The 26,099-nt window shown below is 35.5% G+C and overlaps 1 protein-coding gene across 1 annotated transcript in view; it reads right to left on the bottom strand.

The window, feature by feature from the left end:
* Nucleotides 1-5,084: 5,084 nt before the first annotated feature.
* The window catches only part of LOC106054769 (uncharacterized), a 61,895-nt gene continuing 40,880 nt past the window's right edge, over nt 5,085-26,099 (bottom strand). Inside the window, exons 3-10 of the mRNA XM_013210781.2 lie at nt 19,769-20,061; nt 17,439-18,284; nt 16,544-16,911; nt 14,608-16,353; nt 12,695-12,807; nt 11,062-11,127; nt 10,394-10,534; nt 5,085-9,133 (exon numbers count right to left, since the gene is read on the bottom strand). Coding sequence (XP_013066235.2) covers nt 8,960-9,133; nt 10,394-10,534; nt 11,062-11,127; nt 12,695-12,807; nt 14,608-16,353; nt 16,544-16,911; nt 17,439-18,284; nt 19,769-20,061 — 3,747 coding nt within the window. The 3' untranslated portion in view covers nt 5,085-8,959. The remainder of the gene's footprint in view (nt 9,134-10,393; nt 10,535-11,061; nt 11,128-12,694; nt 12,808-14,607; nt 16,354-16,543; nt 16,912-17,438; nt 18,285-19,768; nt 20,062-26,099) is intronic.

The following is a 26,099-nucleotide window of genomic DNA, read 5'->3' as shown; positions in this document are numbered from 1 at the left end:
GACATCTAGATCTATTATATATATATATATATGACATTAATGACAAAGTGGATCTCGTAAGTGTTACACATTCTGGTTCCAAAATACGCATTTTGACCATCAGCGTTACGCATTTGGATTTTTTTTGGTAGGCAGGTCTGTGTTTAGCATAAGGGTTTTGTTTTTTTAGTCTTAAATAAATGTGTTTGCTTGTCATGATGTAAAGCTACACATCTTGAAATTAATAATGAAACAACTTTTTAGAAAATGTGCATAATTTAACCTTTTTTTAAAAAATACCGGTACTAAGTAATTTAGCAAAAAAAAAAAAAAAAAAAAAAATTTGCTTAGTTGACAAGGTCTGGATATGGCTTCACTTTCCCCAAGCTTGTTCTGTATAGTTTACTTTTTGTGTTGGTGGTCAACTGTGTTGTGTTTAATCCATTCACTCCATTTCTGTACTGTATTTAAAATTAAGAAGTTGAATTCCTAAATATTAATAGATACCTAAAAAAAAAATCTTAGTATGATATATGTCTAATAATAAGAGAATAAAAAGTTGTTTCCAAAAATGTTTTTTCAACATGTGTTGAAAAGAGACAAGAAAGTGTATAGTTACTGAAAAAGCTCTTCTTAAAACAAGTAAAAAACAAAGCTCTTGGTGTGTCACATAGTATCACTTTTGGAAGTAGCTGTTAAAAAAACATTTTATCTGAATAGGAGTGAATGGGTTAATCAGCTTGGCAATGACCAGTATCTTAAATGTTCTGGCAATATCTCCACACTGGTTGTTTAGGGTGTTAAGGAATTCTGTTGGAAATTCCTTTCATTTTCTTTTTATTAATATTATGATTTGCTGGTTTTAAAGTCTTTTTTAAATGGTGTACTCTGGTATGATAATAGAAATTAAAAATATGGTACTTTTTTTTTTTTTTTAAGTCAAAGACAACTGTTAATTCTAACAAACATAACAATTATAGAGATTTAAGACCAGCATAAAGTGTAAATATATATATATATATATATGAACTGTATAATTTACTTGGGTAAAAATGTTTAATCATTCTCTAATTCCATGTTACATTAGCAAAAATCTTGTTTGTTTGTTTTTTCAACTAAGAAGCATAAAGTCAAAGAATTTTACTAAAAAAATGTTTATAAAAATTAATAACATTTGATTTTTAATTAATTTAATAGATATTAGTACCAATACAGATGAAAAAGAAAGTTCTGTATTATTATTGAGAAATAAATATTTTTTATATGTTTTTTTATAATTCATTTTGAGGATTATCTTTGACATTACTTTTCTTAGTTTTTGACATAAACCAGTTGTTTTTTTTTTTCAATTCATGAATGTATCAATAAAATGTTTTCTATCTTTTGCAAAGTCAAGATTTGTATAGCCTAGGTCATAGATCTTTCTGAACCTAGATATATTTGTTCTCCTAAGAACACTTGTAAGTTGTCCTAACTTTATAATAGGAGTTTGTTGCTGCAAGTCTAGACAGTTTTCACATTTCAGGACATTGTTTTATACATCCCACTGATGCTCTGCCATTGATTAAAATGTATTTGATGGTTTATAATTTCATCATTTTCTTGAAGTATTTCATGTGTATCACAATTTGAAAGCTGTTTATAAACAGGCTGAACTGTGCCTTTAACTTTGTATGTTAATAAACTCATATATATATATATATATATACATTAACTTGGAAATAATTTTGTCTTCTTATTAGTTAGTACATGTTGTTTTTTTATGTACCTGTATATATAGGTGAAAAGAATTCCAGTAACTCTTTATAGTTGTTAAATTTGTTTCAAATATTTTGAGATGTCCTTGAAGTTGATTTTTTTTTTTAAATATCTTTTGGGGGGGGGGGTTGGCTTCTGAACCATTGGGTTTCTGGATCACTTCTCTGTGATTTAGCAGGAGTTCATCCAACTCAAATGGGTATCTGACATCAATTGGGAAAAGTACATCCCAATGTTAGAAAAAGTGAGTTAATATTTTCATTGAACAAACTTGGATTACACAAACTTAGATTATTTGGATGGAGTAATACTGTTGTGTTTTCCCCAATGTGGGTAAGTATGGACTTCTGATGAAAAAATACCGGTGCTAGCAATAAATAGGCTAGTACTATATTCAATAATCCTACTCTGGTGCTAATTCATAAGCTCAAATCCGCATCAGAACTAATTCAATAAAAATCACTTGAAAACAGATTAATTTAATACAGGCATCACAAACACTCAAAACATTGCTTTTGCCCCCTTTTTACGACCTCAAAATACTTCTCAAATAATTTAGATTCTACTAAATGTGAAATCTAAGGGGATTGATGATTCTTATCTTTGTGTTAAGTCACGTGGCATACAGTGAACAATGTAAATTATGAAAATCAACAACTTGCATCATTGATGGTATTGAATTTTCATAAATAAACTATCCTGTACTAATTGATAGTCTGTAGTATTTCTGACTTGAAGTATTGCATTTAATTTGCATATACACAAATGGTGCTGAAATAAAAGTGATAATTATTAATAGTCCAAATTGTTAAGATTGGTCGATATAAATTTTGAAACAAACTATAGCACATTTTCTCCAAAAGCTGATGACTCAGTACAAAAAATTATTTACAGTAGAATCTGAAAGGAACAGATTGAATTACATACACTTCAAAGAAAGTCACTGAATAATTTAGACTTATTTTTGTTGAGATTGACTTGTCATCCTGTTCAAAGCTTAGCAATAGAGCAAGTGACATTGTTTCAGAATAAACAGGAAGTTGTACTTTTGTCTTATTTGGTCAGTTATGTGATAACACTGTGGGGCTGGGCTGACGAGACTAAACCCTAAAAGTGAAGCTTATTGTTGTGAAGGCGAAGTATCAGTTTTGCCACAATAACATTGACACAGGCTATACAACTTAACATGTGATACAATACACACACAGGGCCGGATTTAAGTATGGGGAGGGATAAGGCCTTTGGTAGACGCACTGCCATAAATGCGGAGCTGTATTCAGAAATTGCGAGCATGATTTCAAACGGATTCTTCTTAACCACAACAGTGTTGCCAGCCGACATAAGATTTAATGTTTGTTGTAAAAATACGAAAACAACAGTCCGTTAAAAAAATGTAAAACTTTCTGACACCTGGAAATTCTGATATACCTATTTGTATCTCTTTAGTGGAGGCCCTAGGGGTCATAGTCTCGCCAGCCCTCTCTTAAATCCGACCCTGAATACACACATGAGATTCTCAATACTAACGCTGGCTGTATATCCAATAGTTTGTGAACACAAATGACTTTTTTTTTTTTAAGTGGTAAAGTTACATCACACTGGAAAAGAAATAAAATCACCAACCAAAACAAAAGATATGTAGTCTTTCTGAGAGGACATGGCATAAAAAAGCCCTACCTGCTAAGATTTCTGAAGCACTTTAGCAGTACCGGTATACTGACTAAACAAGCCTGCTCATTTCGTTTAAGTACGTCTGCTAACATTTTATATCAAAGTTGTTAAATCAAAATATTCTTGAGGTGAAATTACCGGTATCATGTTTCTAGAGTGGCTAATGTACCTCTGGCTTTTACTGAAAACTAATATAACACTAACTGGATTACCATTTCTGGATGTCAGCCTTTTGTTAATATACCCCTATCACTGACTTATTCCCGTGAGCCTCTCTCTGCACCTTATCACATTGGATGTAAAATACCGGGTACATTTTTTGATATAATGTCTTGAAAAGGGGAGATAACATGTGCTATAGTGAAGCTATAGTATGTAAAACTATTCAGTTCAGTACAATGTGCACTCTTTTGTGTTTGCCGATGTTAGAAAGTATTTACGTTGAATAGAAACAAGCAAAATATAACCCTAAGAACAACTAAGCTTATATAAGGGAAATAACTACATTTATATCCGTCTATCTATCTAGATATGGTACTGTAAGACCAAATTAATTAATTACTACTAATTTATTAATAAATTAAAATTTATGATTGATTAATGTTTTGTTAGGTCATTGAATAAATATGAAAAGTTGTTAAATAATGTGTATTAAAAAAAGACTGTACCAAAAATGACTTAATTGATATAAGCTTTTTTTTTTAAAAAAAAAAGAAATTTTACTTTGGTTTCTGCTTGTGCGGAAGGTCTTAATAGTAACTATTTAAAGTAGATATTTCAATATATTTATGGTAAATTACAAGTACACAAGTATTCTTGCACAATCTAGATCTATTAGCCAACTGATTGTTTCTTCTTGTCCTATAAATATGGCATTCTTTCAGAACTGAAGATAACTACACTCCAACCTTAGCCTCTTACAGGGAATGGTAGTGGACAAGGTTTAAACTCGGGTCCATCATGATGGCAGTCCAGAGTGCATAAAACAATGCCAGGCAGTACAACAACACATGGAGGCACAGTGGCTGAGGGTAAAGCGGTCCTGGGATTTTTAATTTCAGGATTTCCACCCAGCTCTAATGGGTACCTGACATTAGTTGGGGAAAAGTAAAGGCCGTTGGTCATTGTGCTGGCCACATGACACCCTCATTAACCTTAGGCCACAAAAACAGATGACCTTAACAAGATCTGAAAGGGGAACTTAACTTACAAGAAGATATATCATTTCAATTGCTCATCAGTTTGCCCTCTCTGTATTTTGAGCCAATGAAGAAAAAGATTCAAGAAGTGGCTTTATTTTTCAGCACTTGAACAAAGAAGCTGAATTTTTTTTTTTACTTTAGTAAGCCACAAGGTTTATCTAGAAATCATAATTAAGAGTTAGTGATAAGCTCTTGTGTAACAGAATCTCCTTAATATGTACTTTAGGCTAGCATTAAAATGAATATTAGAATCATTGTTTATTACGACAGAGTTACACGACAGTAAGTGTAGTAAAGTGAATTGTAGAACTTTTGAATATACAGTATTCTGATTCATCTTGAAACTGGTAACAAACTTCAAGATTTTTGTTCTCACCCTGGTTTTGCTTTAAACCATATAGTGAACTTAATTTCCTTTCCCATGTGTATACTGGCACATAAAAGTGTACAGACAAAATAAAGACAACAAGTAGGCAAGTTTTTCAAATTCATGAACTGTATTATAGTTTGTTTGTGAACTCAAAGTGACACACGCTTCACACATTGTCTAACACAGCTGCTCTAGACAAATGGTGGACACAAATAATGACGTACTCGATTTGTTCTGGACAAAAATAGTTTTAAAAAATGTAAAAAAAAAAACAACTCTATCAAAATGAACAGTTTCAAATCTGTTGCAGCAAGCAGTAATAGTGAAACATTGTGGAGGGCAAGAGTTCCAAATAAAATGCAGAAAGGCGAGTGGTCAAAATCCCCAAATTTTTTTTTATTTACATTCTGAATCACAAAATGTCAAATGATTCTTTACATTTTGGCTTTTTTTTTTTCTCCATTTTTTTTAAGTTTATATTTACACATATCAAATAAACCTAGAATTACAAAATACATAGATTCCAAGAGTTGAAATAGATCCAAATGTTTGATTGTAAAAAAGTGTTGATACTAAAATGCCAAGTTAAGTAGACTGAAAATGAAGATGCCATTAATACACAAAAAAATGGGCAGTTTTTAAAACTACATAAAGGTCTTAATGTACAAAAGTTCAGATCTATGTTTGATAATAAATTAAGTTTGAACTGAAGCAATAGGGTATTTTACACAAGTGCTCAACCTAGTGACATCACTAACTACCTACATATAAATATACGGTATATAAATATACTTGATAGACACAGTCCACTTGAGGGCTTATAAAACATACAGTAAGCTTCAAAAACACACAGTAGACTTAGTTAACATGAACAGAGAAATAAGATATCACTTGAAAAAGGCACTAGAGTTGGTTTGTAGTTTTGCTAAGACAAACAGAAAAAAAAAAAATATTGGGGTGGATGGGTGTATAGCACAACATGTGAAGGTTAAGGCCACTAGACAAGTACATAGTAAGTGATCATCACAACACAAGACACAACCACAAGGTCTCAGCTCAATGGACTGCTCTGTACCTGCTGGGTACAGAATGATAACATTATAGAGTGGTTTGTACTCTTCCAAAAAATTATGGAGTGCATTTATATCATTATACCAAAAAAAAAATGGAAACAATTATATTAATTATTATATCCACATTAAGTAGCGCTGTATATGTACATATATATTTCAAATTCTTTTCAAATTACAAAAACAAACAAACAAAAAAAAGACATTCATTTAAAAAAAAAAATATTTAAAAAAATTAATTTAACATATTATTTAGAGAGATAAAAATGGGCATGATCTTAGGAGAAACGAAACAAAATTTAATGGAAGATGAATTGTGGGAAAAAGTGAAATAAGGCGCTTTCTTCACTACTCTATACATGAGAGTAAGGACGGAGAAACCAAGAATTTATTATTGTATGGTGTTGGGCTATTAGCTTCCTTCTCTCAGAAATATGGCACTGGTACACAAACATACACAAGATATGAAGAGGCGGGAACAAAGTAGACAGCAACAGTCCCCAACAGGAAACAATGATTGGGGACATGCCATGTAGTGCTGACACTGAAAGTGTATAGAAAAAAAGATTTGGCTTTAAGCCCAAGAATCTAAACTCATAGATCTAGCTTCCTCTCCCTCTGAAGTTCAAGAAAAACAAAATGTATAGAATCTAGAAAAAAAAAAAATTTTTTAAATACTGTACCGTAATTTGTATACATAGAATTAAATCTAGTTTTATGTTCTAGAAAAATAGAAGTATTTAATGTTAAAATGATGAAAGTTTACAAACGTGGGCAAATACTTGTTATTAAAACTATTTCCCTGTTGCTCAAGCCAGCACAAGAGATTCTTGGCTGTATGTCCTCACACAAATGTTCACAATCAAAACTGAAAGAAACTTCTGGAGCTACAATGAAGTGGCATCTGTCTTTAGTGTCCAAAGGAAGTGACACTGCGCTCATCCTTGAGCAAGAAAGAAAAAAACTATCAATCGATGAGATCAAATAAACTATTATGTTACTAGACTTCAAGATTCTCACCATACAAAACTAGAACTGATTTGACTGCATTTGTCAATGAACACAAGTTTTTTTTTTTAATCCTCTGTGGAGGGAGAGTATGTACACAAGGAACTCTTCAAAGTTTCAGGGACTGAAATGATCTCTGCATTCTTGAACACACATTCAACTCTGTTACCAAGTAAAAGAGACTCTGCACATAATACAGCTATATAGATATAAATATACTGTACACAATTATGTTGTGAACCTAGAACATATAAAAACATTATGGGATACCATGTTGCTTGTTTTGTTATTATATATGTATATTTATATATATAACACTATGTACATTAGTTAAATCATGGAGTCAATATGGACAAAACATATATTTTATATATATATATATATTAAGGTACTTAAAAAAGATCTATTACAAGTGATACAGTTGAATACTAGGAAAAGAACTAACTACATAGGGAGATATAGGATTTGTACACAGGTTCTTTCTTGCCTCATGTGGTTTTCATAGAAACAATCAAATCAGAAGATTTCTATTGATACAGTTGAGACTTAAAAGTGCCTTTGCTTTTTGATGCCTGAGAACACATTTTCACCAAGAATAAAGAAAACGAATTCTTTCAAACAGGGCTTAGTTCTAGCACTGATAAATATTCTATCTCACTGAATAAAAAACTGGTGATAAAATGAACTTAAAGATATGCATGTAAAAATGTACACAAAAAAAACAAACACATCATGGTCTAAAAATTTTTTCAACTTTTTTGTTCAAAAATTTTTATATGTTGCTAGTTTTAAATTAGCATTTAAAAACATTAAAACTATTCTATTGTTCTGTAAAGTTTAAAAAAAAAAATACAGAAGATGCTCTGAAATAAAATATTTTGTGCTTCTTATTTCAAGGTAAATTCATTAAAGATGTTAAAAAAAACAACAAGACAGATGGACATAATATCATTTTGTTCCTAAATAAAAGATGAAATTTTAATTCGGATTTGAAAAGACAGTTACATTGATATGATTTCATTATCCATTTTGATTTAGTTGATTTCAATGGCCCGAAATAAAACATTTTTTGATTGAGAAGTAAAAATGGCTGGTTTGTGTCTAAAATTTAATTTCTCTAGTGACCATGGACAATTGAACTTTTTTTTAAAACATTTATTATGAGGTGGTTAACTTATTATGAAGAAATCGTTAGGCTATTCTGTCAACAATTGTCTATTATTGAGGCACTGAAAACTAGACACAAAATGAACCTGCCATTTATTGCATAGACTTTCATTCTCTGTATTGACACTTCAAATGAAATGAAGGTTGCTAATCAAGGCAATATGTTTGTTTTTCTGCTTTAAACCACAAAAAATAAAATAAAATTTAAACTGCTTATACCAACAATTGGTAATAACATTTCCTTGTATTTATTGTTAAAGTGCAGTTGATTATGTAATTACTGGCACATTGTTCGAAAAAAATGTTTTGGCTTCAATGGATTAATGGAGGAAGGTTACCTTTCTTCCCCTGCCAATGTGACCAAAGACATAAGGTCTTGTCCCTTTTATCTATCCACAGCCGATGGTTTGTAATTCAGAGTTGTGCTGAGCTATAAGCTCAAATGCACTTTTAATATGCATCTGCAAATCCCTCACCATGATTTAAACAGAAAACTTTTAATCTAATAGCTAAATGCTTAACTGTTAAAACAGGCTTGAAAGAAATCAATTTCTAACATTTACTTTGATTTCTTATGTTTTCCTATATGATAGCCAAATGTTTGTGAAGTCATTACAAGTTGTGACATTGTATTAAAACAGATAACAATCCTATAACAAGTCAAATCCTAACAAGTCGTTTGAGTTCAAATGACTGAACAGCCAGATCTAGTTCTAGGGAGAAACTAATCTCTCTCAAGTCTTGCACTGCGCCCACTTGGGGAGAATACGCCTCCTGGCATTGGTGAACCAGTAGTTGATCTGGTTGATGGACAGTCCAGTTTGTTTGATGAGCATTGCTTTTTCATCATCATTTGGATAGGGATTGTCTTTGTGATTACGTAGCCACTCCATCATCATGTTCACTGCCTGGGATTAGAAATTAAAAACTAGTCACTTGAAGATTTAACATTTATAATATCATCACAGCTTTTTTTTTTTTTTTTGATAGTCTTCTAAGGCAGTGTTTCCCAAACTTTTTCTTAACGGAACACTTGTCAATTCTGAGTATTTAGTGTATTTAAAAAAAAATTAATTCACATGGTGGACAATTAGTTAATCACGTTATTAGTTCATGGAACACTTATTCCAGCTAGTGTTTCGCGGAACACTATTTGGGAAACACTGTTCTAAGGCTTTTGAAATGGATTTTTAAAATTTTAAAATACTGTTTACATATTTTTCTATTCTACAGTGACTCTCCAAAATCATAAACCAGTTCTTTTATTTCTTTCAAGAATTGATTTTCTAAAATAAAATAATGAGAAAATGTCATCTTGGAGATGAAATATACAGAGGCCTAATTCATAAAGCGCTGGTTGTGTGTGTGTGTGAGTGAATGTTGTTCCTATTTGAATCTATATTGTTAGTGTTCTAGTAGTTATACTGAGGTGGACTACTGTAGTCAAACTGAATTTCCATTTGTTTGTTGATCAATAAAATTATCTTATCGCAAATAAAAAAGAACTAGATTGGTGAAGCTTTATCCTAAATCAACAATACATCTTTACGTAGTAATTGGATTAGAAACATTTCTAACATGAAGAGGCTTGAACTTAATATACTTAAGATGGGGCCTATAGATACAGCTTTAGATAATTCTATAAAGATTAACACCAAAAGTAATAGAACATTATACATTGGATTATTTTTTTGGGTAGCACTGCAGATAATTCCATTAACATTAACATCACAAATAAAACAAAATTATCCAGTGGAGTAGTTTTTTGGGTAGCGCTGCAGATAAAGCTTAAGAAAATTTCATAAAGATTAACACCAAAACTAATAAAACATTATTTAGTGCATTAGTCGCTTGGGTAACGCTGCAGATTCCCCCCTTCCCCCATGGCATCAGCCTCAGCCTGGACAGTGGGCCACACTTTTGTCCTAGAATGAATAAGGCTCATCTTGTATTTATTCTAATGGCTTCTAAATTCTTTTCAAGAGAAACATTCTCTTTCACATTTATCACAGGCATAAATGCGCCAGCATTAGAAGAGCTGTAACTACCTTTATCTATGCCTAGTCTGTTGGACCGTTGGGGCACTATGCAAGATTGTCAACCATCTTTCTCCATTCCTCTCTTAACTAGCAATGACATAAATATGAAATAATATGCATAGGACTGACCTCCTTAGGCAAACTTGGATGTTTCTTTGACTCAGTTTTAGCTTGTGGACTTGCTACTGCTAATGTCTCTGCCATAATCTCTGTACCATCTTTCATAGACCTGTAACTCACATGAGACATCCCTGGCTGCATGTAGCCACTCTATTAGAAACAAAACAAAAAAAAAGGTTTAATATGAATTCTTTGATAATTATACTGTTGCTAGTTTATAAACATTCCAAAATAATCTTCATGTATTGGGGAGAGGGAAAGGGACAAAAGTAGGAGGAAGATTATTTTTTTAATTTCAATTTACCATTTTTAACATTTTATAAATAGTCTCTTTTAATTGTAATTTAAAAAAAAAAAGTTTTAAAATCCATGTACAACAATTAAATACAAAATTAAAAAAGAATTTAGCTGAATCAACCACATTTTCTGTCAAGTAACCATATATGTTCTAGTATAAAATCAAATTGTAAAGGCATTTAAATGACTAACAAATGATGTCAAGTATTTATGCCATTTTACGGAATGACAATAATGGAAATATTTATTACTCAATGCAAAGAAAATGTTTCTTGAAAGAAGAAATTGGAAAGATAACTCAGGGGGTGATGACACTATTGTCTAAACAAAATGACTAAGTCATCAATGTCTAAATGATGGCTGTTTGTAAGTGAGCTTACCTCTGGATAACTGCCCATGTTATGCCCTATTGTCAGTGTTTGTACCCCATTGGGGACTGGTCTCACCTGGGAACAAAGAGTCTCAGCATTAATAGAGTCATATCGAGTGTTTTGTTTCTTCAATCTATGCTAAACAATGCAGGCCACAATTAGTAATGGCAAAATTAACAATTACATTATAACTAAAATTTAAAAAAAAAATCAATTCTACTTTATGTTGAAATAAAATAGTAAACTACACATTCATATTTTGTCATTAAAAATAAACAGTAAAAAAAAGTCCAGTAGGGGATCAAACCCTTAACATACATGTTAATTACAAATACTTTATTATATATACAAAATTATGTCATGTCTTTTTAATTTTTTTATTCAACATGCATTTACACCACACTGAGCACTTGCGCATCTAGCTTTTGAACACCTTCTAGCCATAAAGTGAAAGCTAAAAGTAGGAATTGTTTTAAAAATGTCCATGACTCAAACCAAGAAAACTTGCACAGAAAAATATGCAGCAACAGCAAGCAGATCACATTTGATGACTGGACTTTTAAACACTCTTCTTTCTCTCCTAATTGACGGTACCAACCTCAATTTGACCCCAATAAATTTAATTAATGTTTGGTTTTATGAACATTACTTTGGGCTGTGTAAAAAGAGCATGCAAATCCTTTTTAATTCTATACCAAATATAATATTTTCTCAAAACAAACAAAAAAGTTATTGAAGTTTAATCAAAACAGGATAGTGAAATACAAATGAGCAAAATGAGTAATTCCATTGGAACGTGGAAAATAATGACGGAGAGAAAGAGTTAAAGCCACATTTTATTTCATGTTGAAATGTGACTTAAGACATGCTTGATTTTTACTTAGAGTTATGTGATAAATTAAGATCAAATAACAGGGAGTAAAGCAATGGGTTAAAGCTAGCAATAGTACTATGCAGACTTATTAACTGTGAACTACTTTTCAAGTTTGATAAATCAACAAAAGATTTCAAGGGACAGCACTAATAAGTTTGGCCTAAATTTTTCCTAGCAACAAAGAGATAGTGGTGTCCTTATAAATTTGACGCAAATTTGAGAAGAGATAACATTGAAACTTGGCTAACAAAACAAGAGAGTCATCTCTGGTGCTGATAACACTGTTTAATAAGTAACATCACAGGCTGCAGGGTAGTACAACAATACAACACCTATCACTTCAGATCTATGTAAACATGAAAGACTCTTACGCATAGGTTGCCATAGCCACAAGCACATGTACAAAGTATGCTAGTTATTTCCAATGATATATACTTGATTTAGTTAGAGGCCAAAACACCAACACAGTACCACAGTGAAAGAACTACCATATTTGACACCAATAGTTTTTGAAATTAAAATTTTTTAAACTAATTCAGTGGAGAGAATATGTCACAAAGTTACTAGACTTGTGCATTGAGAGCCATAAGGAAATCCATTCATTTGCGTGTCTGGTAAATAGGTACCTCATATATTTACTTACATAGAAATGTATCTAGGAATTAGGTGTTCCACTAATTTACCCAGAAGTGTATTTCAAAACCATGTACTTCACGGTATTTATATAAAAGTGTGTTTGGGAAATAAGTGCCACATTCATTTACTTACCATAGTAGCACCAACAGAGTGGTCAAATTTGTTACAGAATTCTTGCATAGATCTAAGAGATGCTGAAGAGTTGGCTTTTATTTTCTCTATCTCTTGCCTGTGCCTAATTTTATCTGAAAGAGCAGAGTAATGACATAATAAAATAATTTGTCCACCTAGTTAGAATGCCAATTAATCAAGTCCAGGGAGCATACACTACCAGATTTTTGTTAAAAGCCTAACAACCAACTGCTTTTAAACTCTCCTTACCCTTATAAAGTAAACAATGGCTCAGTTGAAGTTGGACAAACACAGAGATGCTATAAGTACATCTATGACATTCTATTTATTGTTGATAAAAGATTTGTGAATCAAAAATAATTTTAGACTAAAAAAAAAGTAAAGTTCCCTTTTCAGACTTCCAATCTATAGGGCAGATGATGTTAAGGCCATCTGTTTCTGTGGCCTACGGTTAACAAGGGTGTCATGTGGCCAGCACAACAACCAACCACCTTTACTTTTCCCCAACAGGTACCCAATAGAGTTGGCTGGACTCAGAGGTGCCCTAAAGATCCCAAAATTAAAAATCCTTATTTTCACTAGGATTTGAACCTGGGACCCCCAGTTTACATCAGCCTAGGAATGTTTTTAAAAAAATTGTTACTAATACAAAATAGTTCAAGCCAGATCTTGGTAGAGAGACTCTTCTGCTTACTTCCAAACAAGATTAAGGATCTCAAACTTTTACCAGTGGCCCCCACCCCAACAAAATACAATTTAGTTTTCACCCCCCCCCCCTTTTTGCCAGTGGGGGTCTGGAGGAGCAGTGAGGAGCAAGAGGGATTTAAGAATGTAATGAAAGAAAAAGAAAAGAAACTTAGAGACATATATGATCGTTTTTCTTGACACGTATATTTACAATATCTTTGGAATTTAGATTTACACAATGAATGCTTGTTCACTAAAGCTAGTCCATTTAGTCTGTCTTAATTGGAAGAAGAGCTTCGTAGATAAATTTTTAATATTTTGTATACAAGAAAAATAATTCTGAAGATAGTTTTGGAGAGGCATCAGGTTTCCCTTCAGCCAGCGGGGGGGGGGGGGGGGGGGGGATGTGTCTAGAGGAGCGTTGTAAGCAGACGTTTAGCACAAGGCACATCTTTTAGTCTGAGCTTCAGAAATTCATCCTCCTGGATGTCATGAAACCCCTTTTTTTATTGTTAGAAAAGTCAATGTCAAAAAAGGTTGCATTGAAAAAGGGGAGACACTCAAATGTGCATGTCTAATTTTAAGTGTAACAAAGAAGGAGGCAGTAATGGCAAATACTATTAGGCAAGGGAAGAAAATAAAGCCCATGTATATGGTGGTGGTGAAGTATCTATATTTTCTGTTAGGTTGAGATCATCAATATAATGATGTACTAGAGTGGGAGAAATTTAACATCCCTGACATAAGAAAGTCGAGAGGAATGATGTTTTGAAATTTCTTCAAAATGTTTTGAGTTGGTATTGTTACAAACAGTTTACATTTTTTGAAAGGTTCTACTCAAAAGATGAAACAGCTTCTACTTTAAAAGTTTTGAAACATTATCATTTGACTTGGTTTAAGTTCTATAATGAAACACATTTTTTTTTATTTCCTGAAAGATAACTTAGCTTCATGGTTGTCAGGACATCAGTCCCATTAATTTGAGAAATGATGGATTAGCTAGTTAATTTGGAATTCAATTTCATTTCTCAATCCTCTAACAGAGAGCAGTGAAAGTTATTTCTCTAAAATGAATATAATGTAGACCAGAAGGCAATGAACCTACTTAAAAAAAAAATATGCCTTGAAAAATTTACATATCTTTTATTTTTATTGTGATACAGCTTAAACTAAAATAGCTTTGTCTTGTGAAGTTAACTAATTAGTCATGGTCCAGTTTTACTTACCTACAAGGTTGCTGTGAGCTAATCGTAAGCTATCCATAATCACACTCTCAACTGCCTGATTGCTCTGGTAATGCCCTGTCGGTGGGTTCCTGTGTAAGAAGTTTTGTAAAAGTTTTGGAAAGTCGTTGGGCAGGTGGCTCAGCAGTTGCTGATAATGAAATCGTGGGTTATCAAAGTTCATTTCTGCTATGACCAGATCTCGCAGCAGGGGAAACAACGGGTGCGACCTGTACGCAGAGTTCCCTTCATCCATGATGAGATGCTGGATGAACTTCTGCTGGGAGGACAGCATCTGAGGTCGGTTGACTTGCTGCATTTTGCAGGCAGAGCATGCTGCACCCCCACATGGGCCTGCGTGGTTTGACGAAGTTGGCATGCTTTGATTCATCTTACATGTAGGGCAGCTGGGCCCTGTGCAAGGGCCCATGTGTGGGTGGGTTGGACTACCTCCCGACTGGGCCATTTTACAAGTGTTGCAATTCATGCCCATGCAGGGCCCATACTCAGGGTGCATTCCCATGTGTGCATGTGGTGGGGGCCCCATGTGCACAGCTGTGTTCATCATGTTCATTTCCTGCATATGTGCCCCAGGTGCAGCACAACCTGGCGTTGGGCTCGGCTGCATGTGAGGTAAACCCTGAGGGTGTGGTGGCTGGAGCCCAGCTTTCATAGGTACATTCTGTTGATGCATGCTGCTGATTTGAATTTGCAGCTCCTCGTTGCTATGCATGTTTTGTGGTCCAGCAGGTCCCCATCCCCTGTGCACTGATGGCTGACCAGAAGGTTGATGGTTCTGTCCAGTTTGCGATGAATACATATCAGGGTGACTTCCTTGCCCATATGAATTTTCATAGGGTGGTGGCCCCATCTGATGGCCATAAGGGCCTCCCATTCTACTGTTTGGACCAGTTCTATTAGATATAGGCGTTGACATGGCCAAGGGCATCTGAAAATTGCCAGAGGTGTTATTGTTTGTTATTTGCATGTTGTTCATATGGGGCCCATACTCAGGTCCCATGCCCTGCCCATTGTGAGAGCAGCTAGAGAAGTGTGTTGGGTGATGGTGTGAATGTTGCTGCTGTTGCATAGACTGCATCTGCGGGTGTGTAGGTGGAGGCATGGGCTCGCTTGTGGACGGTCCATGCTGGGAGTGGGCGGCTGTTTGCTGTTGTTGCATTGGTGTGAACTGGTGATCCATTCCATATCTTGGCTGACCAGCCCTCATAACACCATATTCACCTTGCTGTTGGGGCATCATTGATGAGGGTGGAGCACCTGATGGAGGGGGGTATTCTGCCATAGAGTCTATTCTCATCATGTTCTGGTTCCCGTCCACATAGAAAGAGTTATTGCTGCCGTTGATTGGAGAGGACTTGGACATGTACTCCTGCATGGCTTCAGGGTTTCCTGGCTCACCGCTGGGACCATTCATGGCACAAGTAGACCTATTGCTAAAATCATATCCTCCAGGGCCTGGTGGGCCCATCATGGGATTAGGCACAGTGTAAGGGGCCACCCCAGACTTCATGTTGTGGTTTATCCTTGGAAGTATCTTCATTGACTGCATACCTTTTGACTGGCCATTGCTGTCTCCATCAAATGCACAGTCCGCCTGGGCATTAGGACCAAAGGAGGGTTTGATATCCATTCCCACTGCATTATTCTGGTTGTATGTTGGTGGGCTGCCTTCTGGCAAATCAGCAAAGTGAACAGACTTCTGACCCATAGGTCGATTATTTGTCATTCCTGTTGGAAAAAAAATAAAATTATATTAACTAGGCTTTCAAAGTGTAGAAATTTCAATTTAAAACTCAAAATGGTTTGCAGATCTTTAACATATATTAATGCCATGTCCAATAAAATATTCTTTAAACAATGTAACTTATGATGCTTCAAAACAATTAAATTGGACAGGCTTAATGCTTTAAAATCTCACCTTGAGACTGCTGTGGTTGCTGTTGCATGATGGAACTTTTCTGGTAGCTCTGCGACTGGTCAGCTGGCATCATGGTGGAGATGGAAGAGTAGGAGGAGATGGAGGATGTGGTGAATGCTGGGGACGGGGCAGAGCCATTGCTGCAATTGCCCGCCGACTCATTGGAGAAGTACCCTTGATCAAGTGGCGAGTCCACCGGGGTTCTGATGGGGGGATTGTGCGGTCCAGGGGGGCCAGCCATATGGGGCATGTGGACATGGCTCATGTTAGGGTGGGTGTGATGGGGTTGATAATGTCCAGGGGTGTACATTGCTTTGTTGAAGTAATTGGGGTGCTGGTGGGCCTGCTTCTGAAGGGGACCAAGCCATCTGGTTAAAAAACAAAATGAAATGCTAATTAGTTTGTAATGTCTTTGGTAACAAGAAATTTAGTTTTAAAATACTATTTATTCCTTGCATTCATTGTTTGTAAATCAATAGAAATTGTGTTTTCTTACATTTCCTTAGATTTATCAAACTTCTAGCAACTAAATTTATAAAGTATCTGATTTCAGGGGCTAAGCCAATAAATTGAGTCTAGATTGAATAAATGTTATAGGAAAATAACACTAAAGCTAAGTAGAGATGTATTATTAATAATCAATTAACAATCATAAACCCCAATCAAGTTATGAATAATTTTTTCCATGTCTTAATATTAATAATTGCCAAAAATTAAACAGCTCACTCATTCACTGGATGAAAAGAACTTTCACTGCCCACTGCAATTTTCCCACCAGTGAAAATATTAGCAAGCGCTGACCTAAGTTAAAGCTACAAAACTGCATTAGTTAATGTCAACCAAGATTAAAATGTAAAAACTATTCAGCAATGTAAGAGACTGTTGCAGTCATTACCTCTGTTGTGGTTGTTGTTGCTGCATCTGAGGTTGTTGCTGCATAGACTTTACATTTATATTAGGTGGTGGAGGCTGCTGTTTCCCTACTCTCTGGAAGACACTACCATCTCTTGTCCCCATAGAGGCTGGGTTCAGCTGGCCCTGGACATAGGCTGGAGAACCTGGCTTGATGAAGTCACATGATGTTGACGATGTAGGCATTATCGGCTTAGGGGATATGCATGGTACCTTCTTGATCATATTGTCTTCTTGGTCACTCGAATCACTCGGCTGAGCAGAGGACGGAGGGTTCATAGAAAACTCATGTGGTCTGGAGAAAGCATTGTGACCATTCGATGATGTATTTGACCCTTGGCTACTACTTGAGTGTGTTGACTGAACAGGCGATGAGGCTGGGGCCCCCTGAGGAAAGGAGTGACTCCTTTTGGTCAGCGGCCCAGACTGCGGCATCTTAAACATGTTCTGGTTGTTCATTTGACTATACCCTTGCTGGTTAAAACCAGGTGGTGTCAGAGATCGCCCTTTGTTAGGACTAGTGTCTGTTGATACAGATAAATGAATTCGTTTGTTGGAAGGGCTGTTGTTCTCCGAAGACTGGAGAGTTGTGGTTCCTGAGGACTGTCCTGAGTGGATCAGGGGACTTGGAAACTGGTTCAACCAATCAGAGTCATTGAAATTAGGTTTGAATAGGAAGTTTGGAGTGGTAGTTGTTGGTGGGTTAAGCAAAGTGAGGGTTTTGTTGGTGTCGTTGTTGTTGTTACTGCCATGGCTACCACTTCCACTGCCACTGTTGGAGCCTCCACTAGCACTACCTGTCGGTGTTGATATAGTAGAACCAGCAGCACTGCAAACAATAACAAAAAAAAAAACATTACTCAACAAAACACTTTCATTTTACTATCAAAATGTGTTATATAATTGTATGATAACATTAAGATTTCTATTTACAATACTTAAGACAAAAAATTATTGGTAGTCAGCAGATTGTAATCAATGTCCAGCTTTGTAAGAGGCTTCCAACAATATTCATCATAAAGTCAACTATTCCTCTATGAAATATACTTTCACCTGCTTTTCCCCCATGTGATACTTCTCTTTGTCAGTTTGTCAATTTTGGGTTTTCTTTTTTTTTTCTCTACATTTTCTGTCAATTTTGGGTGTCTTTTTTTCTACATTCTTAAGACATGAACAAAATGACCAATTTTCAATATGAGATGATTCTGTTACATAGTTTAGCTAGTGCCACATTGACTTTGGATATCTGCAAATTGTAACCTACTGATAGTGACTTTAGATGATTATGCCCTTAATTATTTTGTTAGTTTTTCATTTCATACCATTTTTATAAATTTTTTACAAGCTAAAGTAAACAAGAATCATTTTTAATCCTTTTAATCCTTTTAAAGAACAATATGAAATGAAATTTGAGAATTCTGTTGTTTTCAAGTTTTTTATCTTTTGTTAGTCCTTCAATATGTTTTCATGTTGATCTTTTGATTTGTGTATTCACCTTCACCTTTCCCTTAGTCGGTCTACACATGATCTGTCAGTCATCTCTCTTTTTCCTCTTTGTCTTTTGCCATGACTAGATTCTCAGGCATATCCATTCTTTGATGTTGTCTTCTCATCACTTTCTCTGTCTGCCTTTTCTTTTCCTAAATACTATTTCCTGCAGAAAGGTCTTTGTGAGCCCTGAGGACCACTTGATATAGTCTGTTTTATTTTGTTTTCTAACAGTGGTCAGCAGGTCAGTGTAAGGCCCAATCGCCATTTCAATCCTATTTCAGTGTTCCCCATTTGTAGTGTCATCTTTGTAGGTGAGGGGTTCTCAAACTGTGGGTCGTGACCCCCTTTTGGGTCGAATGACTATTTAGCAGATGTCGCCTAAGACCAACAGAAATTTTGATTTTTTTTTTAAAGTGTAAAACTTGAAATTTTCATGAGGATAGATGTTGCTTTTCAAATAGCCACATAAGTATAGAACATGACTAAGGGGAATGGGCAATAGAAAATAAAATAAATAATATCAAGATATTTAATTATAAGCAGTAGTTTATTTTAGACAAATATAATTTAATATCATTTTGTAATTAAACATAAAGCTTGGGAAATGCTTATGAAATATCTACATTATGATTTTTATAACATTATCAAAAGCTTTAGTTACTTAAGAATTGGATTAACTTAGAATATCATTTTACGGTTAGGGTCGCCACATGGTGGTGAATAGGACAAGGGGTTCTCCAAGCTAGTTGATATCCAGGATCTTTCTATAGCACTAATAGAAACAAAGTTTCACTATTCAAACTGAAGAGTTGATCAACTGACCTGTTGTAGGCTCCAGAGCTAATGGCCTCTTGAGTCATGTAGATGTGTGGGTTGCTGTCCTGCTCCATCAGGTACTCCACAAAGTCCAGCTCCATGCCTTCCTTCATTCCAATGTCCTCACAGATTTCATCCAGAAGCTCGTTGGGCAGCCGCTGGTCATCCATGGGCGCTGGTGCAGTGCCAGGCGAGGAGGGAGACGGTGGGGAGTTAAGCCTGTCTCCATCCAGGGCTGAGGTGGAGGTAGCCACACTGCAGGCACTGGGGCTGGAGGTTGAGTCCCTGTACTCCATCAGCTGAAGGAAAATTATAAATTTATTATAAAGATTTCAGTAAACAATATCAAAACAAATTAAATATGGGGTAAGAAAGACTTAAGGGAGATGTTTTATGACATTTCTGAGTCCATCAAGTGCTACCAGTACAGAACAATTATAGTCGAGAGTAAATGTAGCTGGTCACTGTGCTGGTTATATAATATTAACTGCTAGCCTCAAACATGAATACACTTTAATAGCCTTATCATTACAAGTCTTAAATGGGATAGAAACTTTACTTAGGGAAGCAATCAAACTGGAGAATGTAGGTTTCAAAAAATTAACATCACACTATCTTCAGTTTTCTGGGAGCTTGGTGGCAGAGAGATAAGTTTGGGATTTTTTACTGAAAAGTCTCAAGTTTAAATTTCATTCAAGTCTGAGACAATAATTTGTGATTTTAAAGATGCCCACCATATTGTGTGTACCTGGCATTTGTACATAAAAGTAAATGTGAGTTGGTCATTAGTCTGGCCAGATGTTTTCATGGGAATGTTAGGGGGGATGGGGGAGACTATAAAGAGACTTTTTAAAATTGGGTTGTCCCTAGAATTTGTCAGCATATAAAATTTTTTTTTTTAATTCAATGTTCTCATTTTTTATGTTCTGTTCACTGCTCCAACTTGATGTTTGAACAAAACAGAATCCAATCCAAAATATTACAGTTTGAAAATAGGGTTTACTGGAACAACGAATATTAAAGATTTTATTTGTATTGGTTCGCTGTGTGTGTGTGGGTTTGCACTTCTTCATCAGAGTGCACTGTTGTGCACTGTTATGCATGTAGCACTCTTGTGTCAGAATTGGCTTTTTACCATAGACACATAGACATAAATAATATAGACTGGAAGTAGGAAGTTATTTTTATTTGGGGGGAGTCAATATGTTTTATGTACTATATCTATGTGAAAAAAAAATGGCGGCGATTGAGCTATAAATTCTAGGACTAACATTTCAGCCAATATATACCTTTGATCTTTAGTTTTGAAAAGTGCAAAACTGCCATATTCCCAATATTTTGTCTTTGTTTTATAATCATAGACATAGGCAAATATATATAGGTTTGTGATGTGGATCTACAAACTTGTCTTTTCCCAAATGTTTCCGATAATAATTTGTTCTTTATCGTCCAGTCTATATATATATATAGTAGAGTCACTATTGCGGAACAGTTTGCAGCTACTTTTAGTTTTCAATTTTTTGCTCCGTAATGGTTAGACCTATGGAAAAACTAAAAGTATCTAGGCATTGCCCATCCATTTTCCGATAAAAATAGACGCTTTGTTTAGTTTTTCAACAGATATTTAAATTTTACATTCAATTCGACTGAGATATGGGTAGTCACAATTACGGAACATGATTTTTAAAGAAGTCACAATTGCGGAACACGGTAAAAATGTCGGAACAAAGCCTATATAAAGCCTATATTTTATTACTCTAATACTTGAACTCCTTATCCTTTACATTAATTTTATTTTTATTAAAGCTAAAGACACACATTGTCACTTTTTGATTCTTTACCTCTTCTTTAATTGTAATGACGTCATACTACTCTGATATATTTTCCTTACAAGTTTTTTTTTCCCCAATATTCTTTAATTCTTTTTTGTTATATTAATATTATGATATAGGCCTATATATGGTATTATGACTTTTTCGTTTTGCTGGACGTCTGGTTATCATACATCATGGGCTTAGCCGGGGGGGGGGGGGGTTGGGGTTCAACCCCCCCCCCCTTTTCGGGGATCGGAATTTAGTGACTGATTTTTTGCTTTGATTTTGTTTATTTTAGGTGAGATTTTAATACTTAACCATCACTTGCCCCAGCACAACCAAAGGGGTTTTGAGTTTAAAACCTCCTACCAGGGGGGTTCGAGTTTAAAACCCCTACCAGGGGGGTTCGAGTTTAAAACCCCTACCATAGGGGTTCGAGTTAAAAAAAACCCTACCAGGGGTTTTGAATTTAAAACCCCCTACCAGTGGTTTTGAGTTCTAAACCCTTACCTGGGGTTTTTGCAGTTAACTCCTCCTCTTCTATAAAACAAAACCAAAAAAATGCAAACGAAAATCCCCTAATTCCAAGAGCACAGTTAAGGAAGATTTTAGTTCTAAAACCCCCTCTAAAATTTACGATAAACCCCTTCTTCAACATAAAAAAAAGCTAATTACGCACTCAAAATGTTATGAGCGTAGCCAAAGGGGTTTTGAGTTTAACCCCCCGCCAGGGGGGTTTGAGGCTAAAAAATACATCTTCAGTGTAAGAAAAAAAGCAAATTACGCACTCAAAATGCTATGAGCGTTGCCAAAAGGGGTTTTGAGTTTAAACCCCAATTCAGAGGGGTTTAATGCTAAAAATACCTCTTCAATATAAAAAAAAAAGCAAATTACACACTAAAATTATTTGAGCGTAGCCAATCCAGTCGGGGGTTTTGAGTTTAAACCCCTCTTCTACAGATGGCTTTTTTTTAAAGTTTAAAACCCCTCCAGATGGTTTTTAGTTTAAGATCCCCCTAAAGAGCATTTTGAGGTGGAAAACCCCCAACAGAAGATTTTGACGATAAAACTTCTCTTTTCGATATAAAATCTAAAGCAAACTACAGTCACCTAATTCCAAGAGCGTATTCAAGAGAGGTTACACATTTTTACCAGTGGCAGGGCTCCATTAATAAACTGCAGTGAATAGTCATCTGCCGAAATTGAAAAACACTAAATGTAGCTCAACAAAGATGGCTAAGACAGATTTTAGGAGTCAGTTATAGAGATCGGGTCTAAATCAAGGAAATTCCATGCCGAACTGGGAGTCGACCCCTTAGTAAGATTGTGAGAGAGCGACGCATGAGGTTTGCGGGACATGTTCTCCGACAAAATGAATTACGCATAAGAAGAGTTGCAATGATATCCTAGTACAACTTGACGCCACTCATTCATGGAGGTCCTCATGGCAGATGGGAAGAGGCTTTAGACATTACCAGTGACAGATTTTTATGGAAACAGCTTGACGGCAAATGCGCAGAACGGCGCGGGAGGGTCTAAGTCAGTAAGAATAGCACATGCGGTTTTTGAAATAAAACTTTTTAATAGCAGAAAAATGCAGTGTATATACTTCAGAATATGCATTTTGTTGGCTTTCAATATCAGAAATAGTACTTGGCGGCGGGGCTTCGCCCCGCGCTGGGGGAGCTCCTAGCACTCCCCCAGTCCCAATCGCTAATAATGGCGGGGAATAATGCAGTGTATATACTTCAGAATATGCATTTTGTTGGCTTTCAATATCAGAAATAGTACTTGGCGGCGGGGCTTCGCCCCGCGCTGGGGGAGCTCCTAGCACTCCCCCAGTCCCAATCGCTAATAATGGCGGGGAATCTACAATTTTTCCACTATTCTAGGGCACAATAAACGTCTTCCAAAAGAATGAAGGGTCAGAATGTAATAAAGATCATGTACACACACATACACACATATAAATACATATACAAACCCCCCCCCCCCGAAAAAAATCCTGGCTACGCCCATGTCATAGATTATATATTATATGTAATATTATTCTCTAAATGTTTTTAAATGTATGTATACTAATACAAACTCATATTTAAATTCCGATATCTAAATCACTATGTAAATATTCAGCTAATGACAGTAAATGCGCAGGTCAAATAAATAACATCTAAAGTGTTCCACAATTGTGACTATCTTTATAAAGGTAAAAACAGGATAAACACCTCCTAATTTTTTAAAAATTGAATTTCTGGTAGATAGCTATGAAATGAAGTTTTTTCTCATCCATTTGTAAACCGAAAAATATGTGTATCATGCAGCTGATATGTCATTATCACTTTTAAAAAGCCTTAAGCCATGGCCTATGCGGTTCTCCTGGTACGTGAAAAATAATGGACGATTCCACACCTGTCAACTTTAACATGGAGTCAAAATTAATTTTCTGCTGTGAAAGGAAAACCCTTATATTGGAAATGTAGAGAAATGGACCATGCGCAGTACCGTTACAGTAGTTTAGCAGAAAATTTCAAAATAAAGTAGATTTTAACTAATTTCGACGAGCTGTTCCGCAAACATGCCTGCTCCGCAATAGTGACTCTACTATATATGTCTATGCATAGACATAAATAAATATAGACTGGCCGATTAAAGAGTTTTATGAAACGAAAATTTGTGACTTGCAATTTTGTGTACTTTATTACACAGCATTTATGAGCAGTATAAAAGTTAAGTATTCAGATCTATTTCAGCCATAACCATGTTTTCACAAGTGTTTTGTTTATTCACAAGTGTTTTGTTTAATCTCTAAGAATGAAGATCATTCAATTTTTCATAATTCGGAAATCCGAATACAATAGATATACATGTTTTCAAGTTACATGAAGTTACTTCCTTCGGCCAGTCTATATTTATTTATGTCTATGCTTTTTACTTTTCATTTAGTACTTTTTTTTTTTTTGGTTGTCAGTGTAGTTTTCGTTTTTAATCGTCTTGCTCGGGTCACATGGCACATTCTTAATAATAGAGACGGGGGTCAAGGTCAGTCCAATTTCCCACTACATCTTCTAAACACACGCACCCACACACATACATACATCTACGAGTTCGTAACCCCGTGACCCTCACCCACCTGAAGTAAATCTTGACAAATATATTTGCTAACTGCCGTGTCCAGTGTGTCCCCCCCCCACCCCGTGATATGTCTGAGAGAGAACTCTGACACGAGTAGACTGTAGGGTCAAACTCGCCAAGACTAAAACAGTCTTTCGAATGAGGTGGGAGTGGTTCTAGGCCAAGGACTTCAAAACAAATCTGTTATACAAGTTCCCAAAAGCTTTCGGGTACCCTTATTTATCAAACGACATCTGTGAAGTTACAGTTAGGTCCCTTTGCTTTGCAAACTCATACCATCATAGGCTTTGCTGACAAAATTGAATGTAATCTTTGTTTATAATTTCCTATTATATGTTTATTTTAGATGTTTCAAAAGTGATGGTGCAGTATGTCAATAAGGTAAAAGTAGCAAATACAAATTTCATACAGTGATAGGAAATTTTTTTTTTAAAGAACAGCAATATCAATGCCATATATGTCTACTGCAAGGTTTAACTACCTTATTCTATATAAAATACAATTAATCAACTATTACTAGGCCTAATTGGTGAACTATTTGATGAACTTTTTGATTGATTGTCATCGACTGTAAATATTTGTGCAAATTTCAATTTGATTCGAGAATGAGAAATGGGAGGAAAAAAACGTGTACAAAATGTGTACCAGACAGACAGACGGACGGAATGAGTTGATATAAACTTAGTGAAGACACGACTGCTTATAAAACATGTATAGTCGATTGTGTGACAAGCTACATCAGTAAGATTAGTCCCAGCAAATGCTGCTCTAATGTTGGTTCACATAACAAAGTTCCCTATGGAGCTTGGTGCTCAAGCCTTTTTATAAATTCTGATCAAGGAGCATAACCTGTATAGTGTACGACCATCAATACAATGAGAACCTCTAGTCAAGGAGCATAACCTGTATAGTGTACGACCATCACTACACTGAGAACCTCTGATCTCGCCCCAGCTTGGACAAAGTACGTCCAATGTCTCTGACCAATTAATCTGTAAACAAGCCCAAAACTAAATCCGATTGTTTTCCAAAACTCGAAGATAACCCGCTCAGGGGTCAGCCCGAGTCGATCAGTGTGAACACGCCATAATCTGACCATCATTTCAGCCTCTCCTGTCCCTCGGACAGAAAGCCTTGAACCAATAACCCGGGAGGTAAGATCCCAATCAAGGGTCCTGGCTCCACCATGAAGATTACCTTAAGCCACACTCCTCGTCCAGGCTTATCTCTGGACCTTTCACTTTTTTTTTTATTGAAGACCCACTACAGCCCGTGGGTCATAAACAGCACCGAAGTACCGCTATCGGGCCCTAGGTCAGATAAGCGGGTGTTTGCAGGTGTGTGGGCTGGGAGGGGGTCCCCTGAAAGAGTAAAATGTGATTCGCCACAGA

The sequence above is a fragment of the Biomphalaria glabrata genome, chromosome 11, assembly GCF_947242115.1.
Source record: "Biomphalaria glabrata chromosome 11, xgBioGlab47.1, whole genome shotgun sequence".
NCBI lineage: Eukaryota > Metazoa > Mollusca > Gastropoda > Planorbidae > Biomphalaria > Biomphalaria glabrata.
This window is presented reverse-complemented; position numbering and strand designations above follow the sequence as displayed.